A 13,650-nucleotide genomic window follows, 5' to 3' on the forward strand; every position below is an offset into this window, starting at 1 on the left:
GTTTTTTTAATAAACTCTACATGTACCACTTACCTTGACTAATGGTTTGAGAAACAGTTAGCAGACAAAAAATTTCAATAGGTCACCTTAATGGTGCAGATTAGTAAAAGAAAATTAAAAATACTAACACATTAATAGTAACACATTTTTCTTGAAGCAGCCATAATAAAAGTCTAAAAACCAAAATACTTTGAGTAAACCAACAGTGAGGTTTTCAGACTGCTTTCAGTCTGTATGAACAGATTAATGTATTCATAATGAACCACAACCTAATACATCAGGTGGTTCTGATCCATCCTCAGTAACCATTTATAATCCTGATGTAATATGCATCTTTACCGAATTGGCTAAATGAATTGTTTTGCCAGCAGCTGGGAGAAAACGAGAGACGGGAGGAGGAAAAATCCAGCCTAATGAAAGAAGGTTTGATTATGAATCATTACTGAATAGTCCAACAGACCACAGGCATTCCTCCAGACAAAACACACTCACACTTAACTTGTCAACTTTCAGTTTTTCTGCTTTCTCTGCAGTTTTTGTCCCACATATTTCTTGCTGGCCATGTTTAAGGGACATTTCAGAGAAAAATAGATGCTTACTCCGGCTTGAACTCTGGATATCTGATGCCTCGCGCTGGGTGTGTGTGTGTGTCTAACTGGAGATGAATGGTGGGTGGCCAGGGAAGGGTTAAGTGCTGCACTCTATAAACTCTGCTTTAAGAGTCTGCAGGAAGTTAGCGGATCAGCCTTTAAATACAGTCATCTGTCTGATCCCAACAGGAGCCTGAAGCTCAGAAAGCCAAACTTCTTCCAGGCACGGCGGTGTGTCGGCATCACACTGCTTCGGACAGCATGAAGGCGCTCCTGTTCACCTGTCTGCTGGTGCTGTGGCTGACAGCAGCCTCAGCCTGGAGGTTTAAGCGGGAGTCACAGCTGAGATCCGGATCTTTACCCAACGGATACATCAGCGAGTATTTAAAATCGAGGAGACCAAGGGTGAGAAGGTTCATGTTTCCATCTGACCTTTTCTCCTTCAATAATTGATAGTTTTTCTTATAGTGTTTCTGGGCAATGGGACTTCTGAACTGTCTCTGAGTTTAAATATTTTATTAGTGTTAATGAGGGCTTTCTTGTCATTCTTTAATTTTTACAAATGACTAAAAGCAAAACTTTTAAAGTTAAAAAGTTCAGAGTTTCAAATCTGAATCATTTTATTGTTAGTCTTAGTTTATCCTGAGTGGCTGATTTCAATCATTTTAAACAACATTAATTAATTAATATAAGTATGAATCTAAATAATTTCAACATTAGATAACCTGAGATGATAATTCTAATAATTTTCAGTTGCATAATTTGAATAAAACCAAAATAAACATATTTTTCTGGACTTTGAGGTTAATCTGAACAAGCAGAGAAAACAAAACTTGGACATTCTACCAGATTTTTTGTCTTAGAGGCTAAAGAATTAAGATTTCGAAGCTCCTAAATCCTCCTGAACCAACAGCCTGGGTTTGTCTAACAGCTGCTGACTGAGCCACCCTGAACTGAACCTGATTCTGGCGGCTCATCTCTCCTCCAGGATAATGACTAATCGGATCACAGTCTCCTCCCTGACAGATACTTCATAACCAATCATATTCCTTTGGTTTTAACGCCAATCAAAACTCATCCCAAACCACACAGTTCTCCATTAGTTGTCTGAATGGACCACATCCACCATCTGGTCTGGTCTGTCCATCAGGAAACACCGCAAGGAGCAGAAAAACCCACAAAAAGCCACCAGAATTGGACATCTGAGATGAAAAACATGGATCACAGCTTCACTTTGTTATTGGCCCTTCCAACAGTTCCTAAATGCATTAAAGAATATTTTGAATTTAAAGGAATATTTTACATGTAAACAAAAAAATGAAATATAGTCCTTCATTCTGATTGGTTTGCAGAGAAAGCAATTTCATATTTTGCAGATTGTTCCCTTAAAGCTATACTGGTGAACTGGAAACCAACTGAAGCAGGATTTCATCAGAAATGAGTTGCTTCTAGTCTGTCTAGGTTTATGTGACAGATTGATGGTCCAAGTTATCCCAGGCTAGTTATTTCTGTTTCCTGTCTTCGTGCTGAGAGCTACTCACACAGGGGGGTGGAGATCCTCTCCCCTCCATAGTTCAGGAGCTTAAGATTTCTGCATTTAGCAGCAAATAAACTATCCAAACAGCTCAATGTCTCACACAGAGATAAATCTACACTGTAAACCATCAGTTACCTCATTTTGCACTGAATACATCCCTGGAAGATGGCCTTGCTAGTCCTGATTCTGCTCTTCTTTCTGAATACCAACCATAAAAACAGCCAGACTCTCCTTTGGTCTCTCATCATGGATGTCCAGGCCATGCGAGCGCCTGTAGGAGATGCTCATTTCCAGAGGAGCAGCGATGGTTTAGAGTCTTAGTGTCTGATGACTCGGCTAGGGTAGAGGGACTCTGTTCACAGCAGTTTTACTTTTCCAGGATTCAATGTTGGGAAAGGATCATTATTTCAATCAACAAACCAATCAAAATAAAAAAAAAGCAGTTTCCAAATCGTAGAGACAATCGGTTTTTGGTCTTGTTTAAAAGCTGGATCAAACGAAGGTAGAGTTGTTTTGACGCTTCAAAGCTCTGGATGCCTGATGCTTTGGTTGTTTATCTGCTCTGTTTCTGTGGCTACAAGCTAGTGAGCAGCTTGGCTTTATTTACTTTGATGAGTTCAAAAAAAAAAAGTTTTAACTGTATTTTGTCTGCAAGTTTAAACATCCATTTTCCATCACGCTTATCCCAAGCTGGGTGGCGAGGGGTGCTGGTGCTCCAGGTGTCTATTGGCAAGAGGCGTTTAAATGGGTTCTTTTAGTTACAGTTGTAATTGGTTTGCCATAGTGCAGTAATAACGAACCAGGCTCAGCATGTTTTCCTTGTAACCAACAAACCTTTTGAGTGTAACCGTTTTATATTAATTTATTTTTCATATGCAGAAGCTCTGCAGAAGCCATAACATCTTGCATGTAGTGTCTGTCTCCCCCGAAAATAATCCTGGATCGGCTTTTCCGATTGGTTGAGGCTAGGGGCTTCCAGCGGTAAAAGTTAACATCTCTGAACTCCAGCATCAAACGCTGGGCTGTGCGGACCACAGAATGTTTGGACACCAGAACGCGCTTATGTGTCGCTCCCGATGCTCGGACGCACCTCTGGACGCGTTTGTTGTGAACACACCGCAAGGCACCCACTTTCTCACTCCTGCCATTTATGTAGCATAATACACTTTAATTGGGTTTGCCACCAAATTAGAGCTGCAGCCAGCATGCAGATCCATAAATGCAAGCTTGACTTTAATGATTAGCGACGTTACGTAAGCGTATTGCATTAACCAAAGAAAAAACAAATCTGACATTTTATCTCATAATTATGAGATAAGATCTCATAATTATGAGATACAATCTCATAATACCAAGATACTGATCACATAATTATGAAATAACATGTTATATTTACGAGATCAGGAAGTACAGTCATGTCGGAGCTACGCTACATGAAACGTGAACAATGAGTGGGTTGTCGGATGTAATATACTTTTATTTCCTTTTAGGTTTTGCGACACTGAGAAATATTTAGTTTCCTGAATGTGGATGGAATTAGTTTCAGTTTGTCAGCATTGTGCAGGTACCTAAAGTCCTAAGAATTGTTTAGGCGAAAAGCCCACTCTGACTTGCTGGAAGTCTCATTGTTCCTACAGGAGCAATTAAACCAGCAATGGATGCTTCACGGTTATAAATAATGCATCTGAAATGCATTCCAGCTGGTTTGGGGGTTTCCCAAATGACAGTCCATCCGTACATTCTCAAAATCCCAGATCCTCAAAGAGTACAGCTGAGGCTTCAGAATCGTCTAAAACGACGTCTCTTCAGAAACCCAGGTCCCAACTTCATGCGGCATGTCCATTAATATGACAAACTAAAACCATACGGAATCTGTATTATTGGAGCTGTTGATGGATGTCTGTGTATGGTTATATGGCTGCATGCTTACTTCACAAGTAGTAATCCCAGGGTTATTACTTGTAATTATGAGATAATTAGATTTTTTTTTTCTTTGTGGACTGCAATATGCTTCCGTACTATGTAGCAGTACAGTCCTATGATAATGGACTCCGGACAAGGAGCATTCTGGCAATCAAACAATGAAACCACAAAGCCACACATGTATAGGTTGGTGGATAGTGAGGATCTAAAAATAGCTTATTTAGTTAAAAAGAAAATAAAAAACGTCAAACTAAATTAATTAGAAAGAAAAAACAATGTTTAGTAAACTCACACAGGTGGTTCCTGGATCCAGCAATACATGATTGCATCTGACCATTTAATCAGCTGTGATAGCCCCTAACAACATAATGTAAAAGATTTGCATTTCCTGCTCCAGAAGCCTGCAATAATATGCAGCTCCTGTGCTGAAAAATGATTTTCTTATTCTAAATAATTCTCCTACAATTCCTAAAAATTTATAAAGTTCAACTTAAAAAATATTAATTTTTCAATGTCCTTACAGCAGCCTTTACTTTTTAACTTGCTGATGAATTTCATTATAACACTAGTATCAATATGTTGCATAACTACTCAGTCAGATTAGTTAGGAAACAATGATTATTATTTTTTTTTTATCCATTTATTATTCCTAGCTAAAATTGGACTAGATTACATCAGAAAGAATCGATTTCAAATCTTTTTAGAATCAGCCTTTTCTTTAGGCGTCCTGCAGGGTCAGGCTCAGGCTCCCTTACAAAGAGACATATGTCTACAACCAGAGTAAGAGCTTATTGGATGAATTGAAATAAGTTTAAGGTGGTTTCAGTAGATGCTGGACGTCACCAGGTTTAACCAAAGGTTATTTTTTCTCTGCAACCACCTCACTGATGTGACTGTGGTCCTAGTGCATCAGCACAGGAAGCTTTTAATTACCAACATTCACCTTCAGTCAGGAGCTGATAGAAGCAGCGAACCTTAGAGCCTTCCTCTGCAGGGATTCTGGGTTCAGGCTGGGTTCACTGTGAAGGATGCAGTGAGGGGCTCAGACTGGAGTAACGAATTTCAAAGTAACCAGCTGAGCTGGTCTAGGAAGAGAAAGTTGCAGCCAGCAGCGGATCCTTGCATGATGGTAAAAGTAAAAATATTTTTCACTCAAAGGTTACAGTAAAGTCCTTCAACAGCGGATTCTGGAGAATCGAGCTTTCAAGGTGATGAAAAAAAGGAAAATCCCAAATAGACGCATTTACATGCCTGTATTTAGTACAAAAAAATCGCAGTTCTGTAAATAGATTATGACTGCAAATAACGACCAACCATTAATGACTATTTTTTAATTAGCAGATAAATATTAAGGTGCTTTATAGGAGATTTGTTTGAGAATATAAATCAGGTGAAGATAAATCTGCCCCTTGAAGAGTTTTGGATAGAAAATATTTACAGAGAGTTCTTTCATTAAATGTATTTTAGAGTTGATAAAGTTCAGTTAAACTACTTATTTAATCAATTAAATCAGTTGCCAATTGTTCAGTAATAAATTAATCTGACTGATAGTTTCTGCTCTAAATTTATACCATGTTTTCTAGTCAAACAGGTTCACCTCACCTCTCAAACATGCTCACATTCAAACACCATTAATACAACTCGGGGTCAAGTGCCTTGCCCAGAGGCAGGTCGGCATGTGACAGGAGGAAGGTTTCAGATCACCAGAAGATAACTGTTCCTACTGTCCTTTTATGTTAACATGCCTTGTTTTCTCCTGCAGAGGGAGCTGCCTGCTGCTGACGAGCCAGGTGCCAGCGCTGGCCCTCCGAACGGCGGCGCCGGTAAGAGAAGCCACCCTCAGTCCTTCACATTAAGAAGTCTTGCTTTCAGGTAGGGGGTCAACCTCATTCTGACAGACTGAAGGTTCTGCAGAACAAAACGGGAGTGAACCAAGCAGAAGGGAAAAATGTTTTAAGCTCTGGCAGAAAGATCCAAGTCCATTTGAATCAATTGAAGTTAAAGGTATAGTGGAGAATTTTCACGAATTTTTGAAAATACCCACCCTCTCCGCTTTATAACCTGCTCCAGAGAGGAAACGCCTATCAAACACATTCAAGAGCATGCAAAAGGCAATTCCTCCTCATGCACGCTCTGTTTAAAAGTTACTGCCGCTCATACAAGCTTACTTTCCAAAAGAATTGCAATTTTTCCACTATCTCAGACTCACCGCAGGTAAGGGAAAATAGGGACGAGCACGCAGGACAGCCTTACGTAACCATGACCCCAGAATGATTGACAGTTAGGAGGACAGCTTATTTTGATGATCCACACGGAAACAGAACATCCTCTACTGCACCTTAAAGTCCAGCAGGTTGTGGGGGGGCTTCTGTTCCACGACTATACTAATAATCAGCCAAATGATCAGGAAGTTGCACCACAAAATGAAAACAAAAAGCCAAACTTTTCAGAGTTTGGTAGTTTGATGATCTTGATTTAAAAGAAAACATAATTGTCTAAAGTCAAGTATTTAAAGTTAATAAACTCAAACTATGGTTTGCTGTGAACCGGTTCTGATTGCTGTCTGCAGATCTGCCCACCTGCCTGATGTGCGTCTGCCTGTCTGGTTCGGTGTACTGTGAGGAGGTCTCTCCAGACATGACCACCGTCCCCCTGCTGCCAAAAGAAACCGCCTACCTGTACGCCCGCTTCAACAAGATCAAAAAGATCGGCAGAAACGACTTTGGAGACACCGGTGAGTCTTAGAAGTCCGAACACAAGGTTTGGTCAGACCTGGAGGCAGATCTGAGTCCTTCTGGTCCTTACAGATGTAGCCTCTTCATATTAAAACCTGAATTAATCCGATATTTTGTATCCAATGAGTCAGTAAAATGTCCACGCTCTGAGTTACTGTAAAATAAACAGTTGCCTGTTTGTGTCCCATTTTCTGCCAACAGTGACTCTGAAGAGAATAGATCTCACAGGAAACATGATCTCAGAGATCGATGACGCTGCTTTCTCTAAGCTGACCCTCCTGGAGGAACTCTCTCTGGCGGAGAACAGACTCGTCAAACTTCCCGCGCTTCCGACCAAGCTCGTTTCCTTCAACGCAAACCACAACATGCTCAAAACCAAGGGCGTCAAAGCCAACGCTTTCAAGGTACGTCGGTATGATAATAATATTTCATCCAACAGAATCAGAAACAAAGATGATGAAACAGCCAAAATGCTGAAGATAAACACATTAAATTTGTCTGCCAATATGTAACTGTTGATTGGTTGCTTTATTTCAGCTGCAGTGTGTCAACATTCTGCATCCTAATGACTTATTTGGTCGCTTAGATGGACCTTCAGTATCCCTGGTGTCCACACCAGAACCAGAATCTGTCGGTTAGAAAGATAAAGGATCAGAGAGGAAATCCAAACATGGAACAATTCAATAATAATAACTATTGAATCTTATCTCATTAACAACAAAAACATCTGAACATTCAAAGAGCTTCTCATGGTAACACCCACTGCCTTAAAGAACAGATAAAATATCGCAGCTTTTAGCGTTGAGCGATATAAATATTGATCCAATATCAGCACAAATCATACTTCAATCATAGTTTTGTAGTGTGGAAAAATAGCTATGGTTTGATAGAGTGATATTACTAACAGAGTACAATAGTCAACAACAATAGGTATGAGGAATAACTGCCACATTTATTGTTAACCAAATGTTCTATCATTGAATAAAATTAAGACACAAAAAACTTCAACAGTCAGCTGCAATATCTGTTTTGTTTTTAACAAACAGTCAACAAGTAAATAAAACAAATCTCTCCTAACCTTGCAGCTTAGCTTCTGCTACCTTGTATATAATAATTAGAAATGTAGAAGCACTGTTTCACTCATTGGCTCACATTGGAGATTTGTTTTGCAGGCCAAAAAAGTTAAATGCCTGCTTCTGTGGGAGGTTTCTTCCAGTTATAAGGGAGTTTTTCCTCTCCACTGTTGCTACAAGCATGCTTAGTGTGAGGGATTGCATTGGCGTCAATGAGTCGATGCAATCAACTGGTTTTCCTTAGATAGAAAACTGAATCAGTTTGACGATGATCTGGTGAACTGTAAAGTGCCTTGAGATGACACGTATTGTGAATTGGCGCTATAGAAATAAACTGAATTCAATAATAAGCAGTCTGGTGTTAAGGGCCCTGCCCAGGGACCCAGTGTGTCAGTCTGTGGTAGTGGGGCTTCAACTCAGAACCTCTGAATTCCAAGCGTAATGCTCTAACCACTAAACTTGTTTTTCAGCTGATATCAGACTGATATCAGGACATGCATACTTGTAAACAGGCTTTAAATCCAACAGGAGGGGAAAAGCTTCATTACATCGTTTTTTTTAACACAAATGTTTTCATGACAGAAACTGACCAAACTGGCCAACCTGTACCTGGCCCACAACCAGCTGGAGGCCGTCCCATTCATCCCAGAGACCGTCCGGATCCTTCACCTCCAGGTATGGAAACATTAAACAGAAATACAGAACAAAAGTTTTCCCACTGCTTTGACTTCTCCTTTTGTCTCATTACAAAAGAAGTTTGTAACTGAAAGGGAAGAAGGATGATTCGTTAGTTTCACGAGTCTTTAAACAAAACCCTAAAACAAAATGGAGCCAACTGGTTCCTATCAGAAGAAACTCCTTAGTAACCAGAGTCCAGCTGTGTGTGTACCGGAGAGGAAATTCTGGTTCAGTTTATTTAAGGGATTTAGTTCCTGTCACGGAACATAAGCAGAAGGTTTTCTCTGTGGAAAATATGCTAACAGAGAGCCAGAATACCATTTGCACTTTACCTACGAGGCCTCTAGGACTGAGGCTTCCAGATATTTCAGTTCCTGATCCATAAAATAATACCAAAGTTGACTAATGCTGTAAATGATTGGTTAAGTATCCAAATATTTCTACAAAATCCATAAACAACAGATGTAATAACATACCGGTAACAGAAAGCCTCAACAACCAATTTTGGTTGCTGAATCAGTGTAAGTGATGAATTTTAGATCTGTACCGGGCTATTGGCCGTGCTCGGTAATCAGCCAATTTTTACTTGATCGGCCACAACTAGCCGGTCATTATGAAAACTACCAATTCTAAGCGCTGGTTGTTGTTTTGATGATACGTTTTTTTATCTCTGAGCAGACGTGCATCTTTTACCCAAACTTGGTCCGTGTTTGTTTTGATCAGAGTGCCCAAATCATCCAACAACAGAGGGAAGGGGAGACAGCATTCTGACCTCAGACAGAATGATCGGGGTATCATTGTGAGAACACCGGTAGAGACATCACCATAAAACGGATGAGGGAGCCAGCTTTGCCCCCCCTCAGGTGCTAAGGAACCACAGAGTTAGATCTGAGCAGGGTACACAAGGAAGGCAGTTCAAGAGCAAAGGAGCACCTCAGAAACAGTGCTACACTGCAAAAACGATCTAGAAATAAGTAAAAATTTCTCAAAATAAACGTATTTCCCTTTAATTTGAGTAGGTAAATAAGTTGATCTGCCAATGGAATATAATGGAGTATATTTACTCTTAAAATAAGATAATTAGATAATATGCAATTTAAATAAGATAATGCAATTGTTATTTCTTATTTTAAATGTATATTGTCTTGTTCCATTGGCAAAGTGTCTCACTTGCGTCCTCAATTCAAGAAAAAAATTTCGTCTTTTAAGATATAATTACTTGGTTAGATTTAAATTTTTTGCAGCGTAGGGCAGGGGGAGGCTACAGGTGGCCGAGACAAACTAGGGTAACTGTGGAGGATTGAAGGAAAAAGGAGCACAGAGGAAGATCGGATAAGTCCCCTGGGGAAACAGTATGATGAATGCGGGGCAATAGGACAGCAGTAGTTTGCAGAAATCTACCAGTGAGAATAAGTAGAGAGCCCACTGCTACCTGAAGCTAGCCTCTGGAGGCAGACTGCTTGAGGTGGGAGGAATGATAGTGGGAGATCAGAGGGACTTGGCATGCAGAGAGCGCAGCATATCGGTTAGGAGGTAGGACCCCGAAACAGTCCTTCCAGGGCTAAATCAAAACAGCTTTCACCAAATCCACCTACAAACCTCTTAAGAGCATTCCTTATCAACAATATTTTATCTATCTTCCACTTTGATTAAAGAAAGCTAGTCTCTGCTGCCTCCTTCACTAAAACAGCAGTAAATTAATGATACTGTTTCATCTCCGATCATTTTGATGCGTAATAATACAATGTCGATGTACATGAGACAGCAGCTGAAGAGTTTATGGATTGATGCTGTGATCAGTAATCAGTAATACTGACCGGGGTATAATGAATTCATTTCTTTAAACATATCATAAATGCTTATTGTTCATTTTGACTTCTGTAGCTTATCTCACGACCAACAACTGGTTGGGCAGGGACCCCAAGAGGGTCACAACAACAACTTTGAGAATAAATGTTTTAGAAGACATAGCAGACATGCTAAAGAAGGTGGTTTCATCAAAGGAGAGCAAAATGAAGCTTTTGGGCCTATTTTTTAAAGTCCCTGAAAAAAAAAAAACATGATCCCACCATCCAGTGACGCACATTGATGGCAGGATCATCCTGTGGTACAGGAAAACTGGTTAGAGCTGATGGTAGGGGCCTCAAACAACCTGAGACTGAGGGGAGAGTTGACCTTCTAGCAGGAGAACCACCTGCGGTGATAAAGTAAGGGTTTAGGGTCAGAGCAATCCATGGGTTTGAATGGCCTAGTCAAAGTCCAAACCTGATATTTAACGACAAATCTGTGGCTAGACTTTAAAAGAGATTAAAACACGTCCTCTCCATCTGCTCTCACTGAGCAAACTGCAGAATACAAAATTAAATACCAGTTCCTACTAGGGATGGAACGGTTCACAAAATCTGCAGTTCGGTTCACGGTTTCGTGGTCACGGTTTTCGGTTCTGTTCGGTATATGTTGATTGTTAGGAAAATCTCTAATCTGACTTGTTGGTCGTGTTGCTGTTAGCATAAAGAACACAATGCTTGCACACTGTTGCACTTTTATCCACAACTTTCTTTCCGCCGCCATCGTAGGTCACTCTAAATGTAAAGTGCTGCTGGCGCGTCTTCCCACTCCTGTTCTTTCCCACTCGCCATACACACACAATTCTCCACAACAACTGATTTTTTTCTGCTATGCAGCTTCGCTTCTTCTTCTTGTTTACTACTGGTGGTTGGCTTTGGTCGCAGTACCGCAACCTTCTGCTCTGGAGTGTAAACGCTTTCTATGAGAAAAAGGAGGAGCGCATGAACCGTACGCAACACACGCGAACTGAACAGAGACAGTCGAACCGAACGGTTCGGACGGTTTTCATAAACCATTCCATCCCTAGTTCCTACAGGTCACAACTTCCTGATGTCCTGTTCATATGTTATTTTGTTACGGGAATGTGATTCTTTGATTTCTTTATCTTGTTTTAGGAAAACAACATCACTGATGTCAACACGGACACCTTCTGCAAGTCCGACAACTCCTACTATCTACGCCCAAGCCTCTCCGAGGTCCGTATGGACGGGAACCCGGTCGTGCTCTCCAAGTACCCAGACAGCTTCACCTGCATGAACGTACTGCCTGTGGGACGGTACCGCTGAAGAAGACACAGGAGCAACACCACAAAGACTAACTATAGAGCCTCTTCAGCAGAACAGAACCTTTTCCACAAGCAAACCAGACCTGGTTCTCTTAACGCGGAGAAATGGGTCTACCCACATCCCAACGGTCCGGTCGGTCTCCATCTGGACTTTCTGTCTAATATATCGGACCAACAAAACGTTTGAGTCTTATTAACATAGAGACGTTAGGCAAATAGAAAAACGTTTGTTTTACAAGAAGAAAAATTATTCTGTATGGTTCCAATCTTTAAATGATGAACATTTCCTGCTAATCATAAGATCACTTCCATCCATTCATGGCTCTTTTATTACCTCTTAGATATACCCAGAGGTCCAGGTAACATAAGCGTTTTCTCCTCCAAATGAAAGTAAAATCTATATTTTTATTGTTACTTACCAGAGAGATCTGCTCCGTTTTAACCCCTGATATATGAGCTGCAGTGATCAAACATCCGACGCGACTGCATGGCCTGTAGATGATGGTGATGATCATGATGATGGCTGTGTGGTGTTTTCTAACTTAACTTCAGTTTGTTTCTAATTTATAGAGTCCAGTCCAGGTGAGCTGGAGAACATGTATCTATGAGCTTTAGGAATGTGAAAGTTACTCTCTTGTTTCTTCTTTTCCAGCTAATTAAACCTGTTTTATGATAACTGATGTGAATAAGATAAGTGGAGGTGTACAGAAGGAGGTATAATATTTGATATGTTAATAAACTGTTTTTAATTACAACATGTTTGGATTATTCATCACAGTACTTTCCTCTAATGACAGGGCTCTTCCCAGTGAGTTTTGACAGATAAGGCATCCTAGTGCACGGCCAGGGCATCGTCATTTTTACTATCCATACCAGAAGTTTACACTAGAAGTTCTCCAGAATTTTTAAATATTCATTGTGTAATTCTTTCACTCACTTTAGGTAATTCAAACTTTTAATTTATTTAATTTCCAGCTTTTTGACACCAACCTACTGTCAGAGAGATGGATGGATGCTTAAGCCTAATATAATACCCTAAACTTGACATTTGTGGTTGGTAAACCTAATCCTGAGGAGTGTGGATTTAATATGATTTTATTAGATTCCATTGGGGCTGACTTAGTAAAAATAACAGCACTTGCATCACGGTATTCTTCTAACTGGTCGTTAAAATACATTTTAATGAGCGTAACTGTAGTGAAAACTGGGATTTTTAACACTTACCTGTTTATTGCACATATACATGTGAAACCTGTCTGTTAAAGGACCTGAATTCAGTGCATGAATATTTTGTCATTTTTAAAGTTATAGTTGTGCTTGTTTAAAAAAATTCTGGTGAGAAGCCAGCAAGTTGTTATTTTAATTCTGTGTTGAATTTATTGGTGGATTTTGATCAATGAGGACAGCAAGACAGCAGGAACAACACTGATTGTTAAAAATAAAAATGATGGCTGTTGAAAATGTTTTGCTTAAAGAGCGACCACATGATCCAATTCAGCTTTGTTCACCAGGTTGGTTCACTCAAACAAGGAATCTGTCTTAATCTGTAATTTTTTCTCAATGGAGATATTTCAAATTTAAAAATGTGGGAGCAGGATCCCTTCTTTATATAATCTGTTTTAGTTTAGGCCCATAACTTGGATCTGCATTGAAAAAATTTACATCTTGATAAGTCATTGGTTTTTACAATAAGTGCATTTTTTTATTGGATCGAGGAGACATTTTGCCAGTGTAACAACATGATTTACATTTAAAATAAGAAAACACATTTTCATGGTCTTATTTCAAGCGTATGTTATCTAATTATCTTATTTTAAGAGTAAAAATACTCATTCCATTGGCAAACTATCTCATTTACCTACTCAAATTAAGGGTAAATACACTTAATTTAAGGAATATTTACTTATTTCTAGATCGTTTTTTCAGTGTAGGTTTGTAAAAAAAATTCAACTTATACTTAAACTTTTCACTGGAAAAAATT

The 13,650-nt window shown here is 39.7% G+C and overlaps 2 protein-coding genes across 4 annotated transcripts in view; one reads left to right on the top strand and one right to left on the bottom strand.

The window, feature by feature from the left end:
* Positions 1-13,650, bottom strand: part of cenpp (centromere protein P) — a 137,593-nt gene that overhangs the window by 100,230 nt on the left and 23,713 nt on the right. The gene's annotated exons all lie outside the window — the stretch shown is intronic.
* ogn (osteoglycin) lies at positions 651-12,424 on the top strand. Its single transcript, XM_015402588.1, has 7 exons — positions 651-668; positions 780-995; positions 5,813-5,873; positions 6,620-6,784; positions 6,987-7,189; positions 8,441-8,533; positions 11,500-12,424. The coding sequence occupies exons 1-7, from the start codon at positions 666-668 to the stop codon at positions 11,668-11,670; spliced, it is 912 nt and encodes a 303-aa protein (XP_015258074.1). The 5' UTR covers positions 651-665; the 3' UTR covers positions 11,671-12,424.

The sequence above is a fragment of the Cyprinodon variegatus genome, unplaced genomic scaffold (assembly GCF_000732505.1).
Source record: "Cyprinodon variegatus isolate N-32 unplaced genomic scaffold, C_variegatus-1.0 Scaffold1371, whole genome shotgun sequence".
Classification (NCBI taxonomy): domain Eukaryota; kingdom Metazoa; phylum Chordata; class Actinopteri; order Cyprinodontiformes; family Cyprinodontidae; genus Cyprinodon; species Cyprinodon variegatus.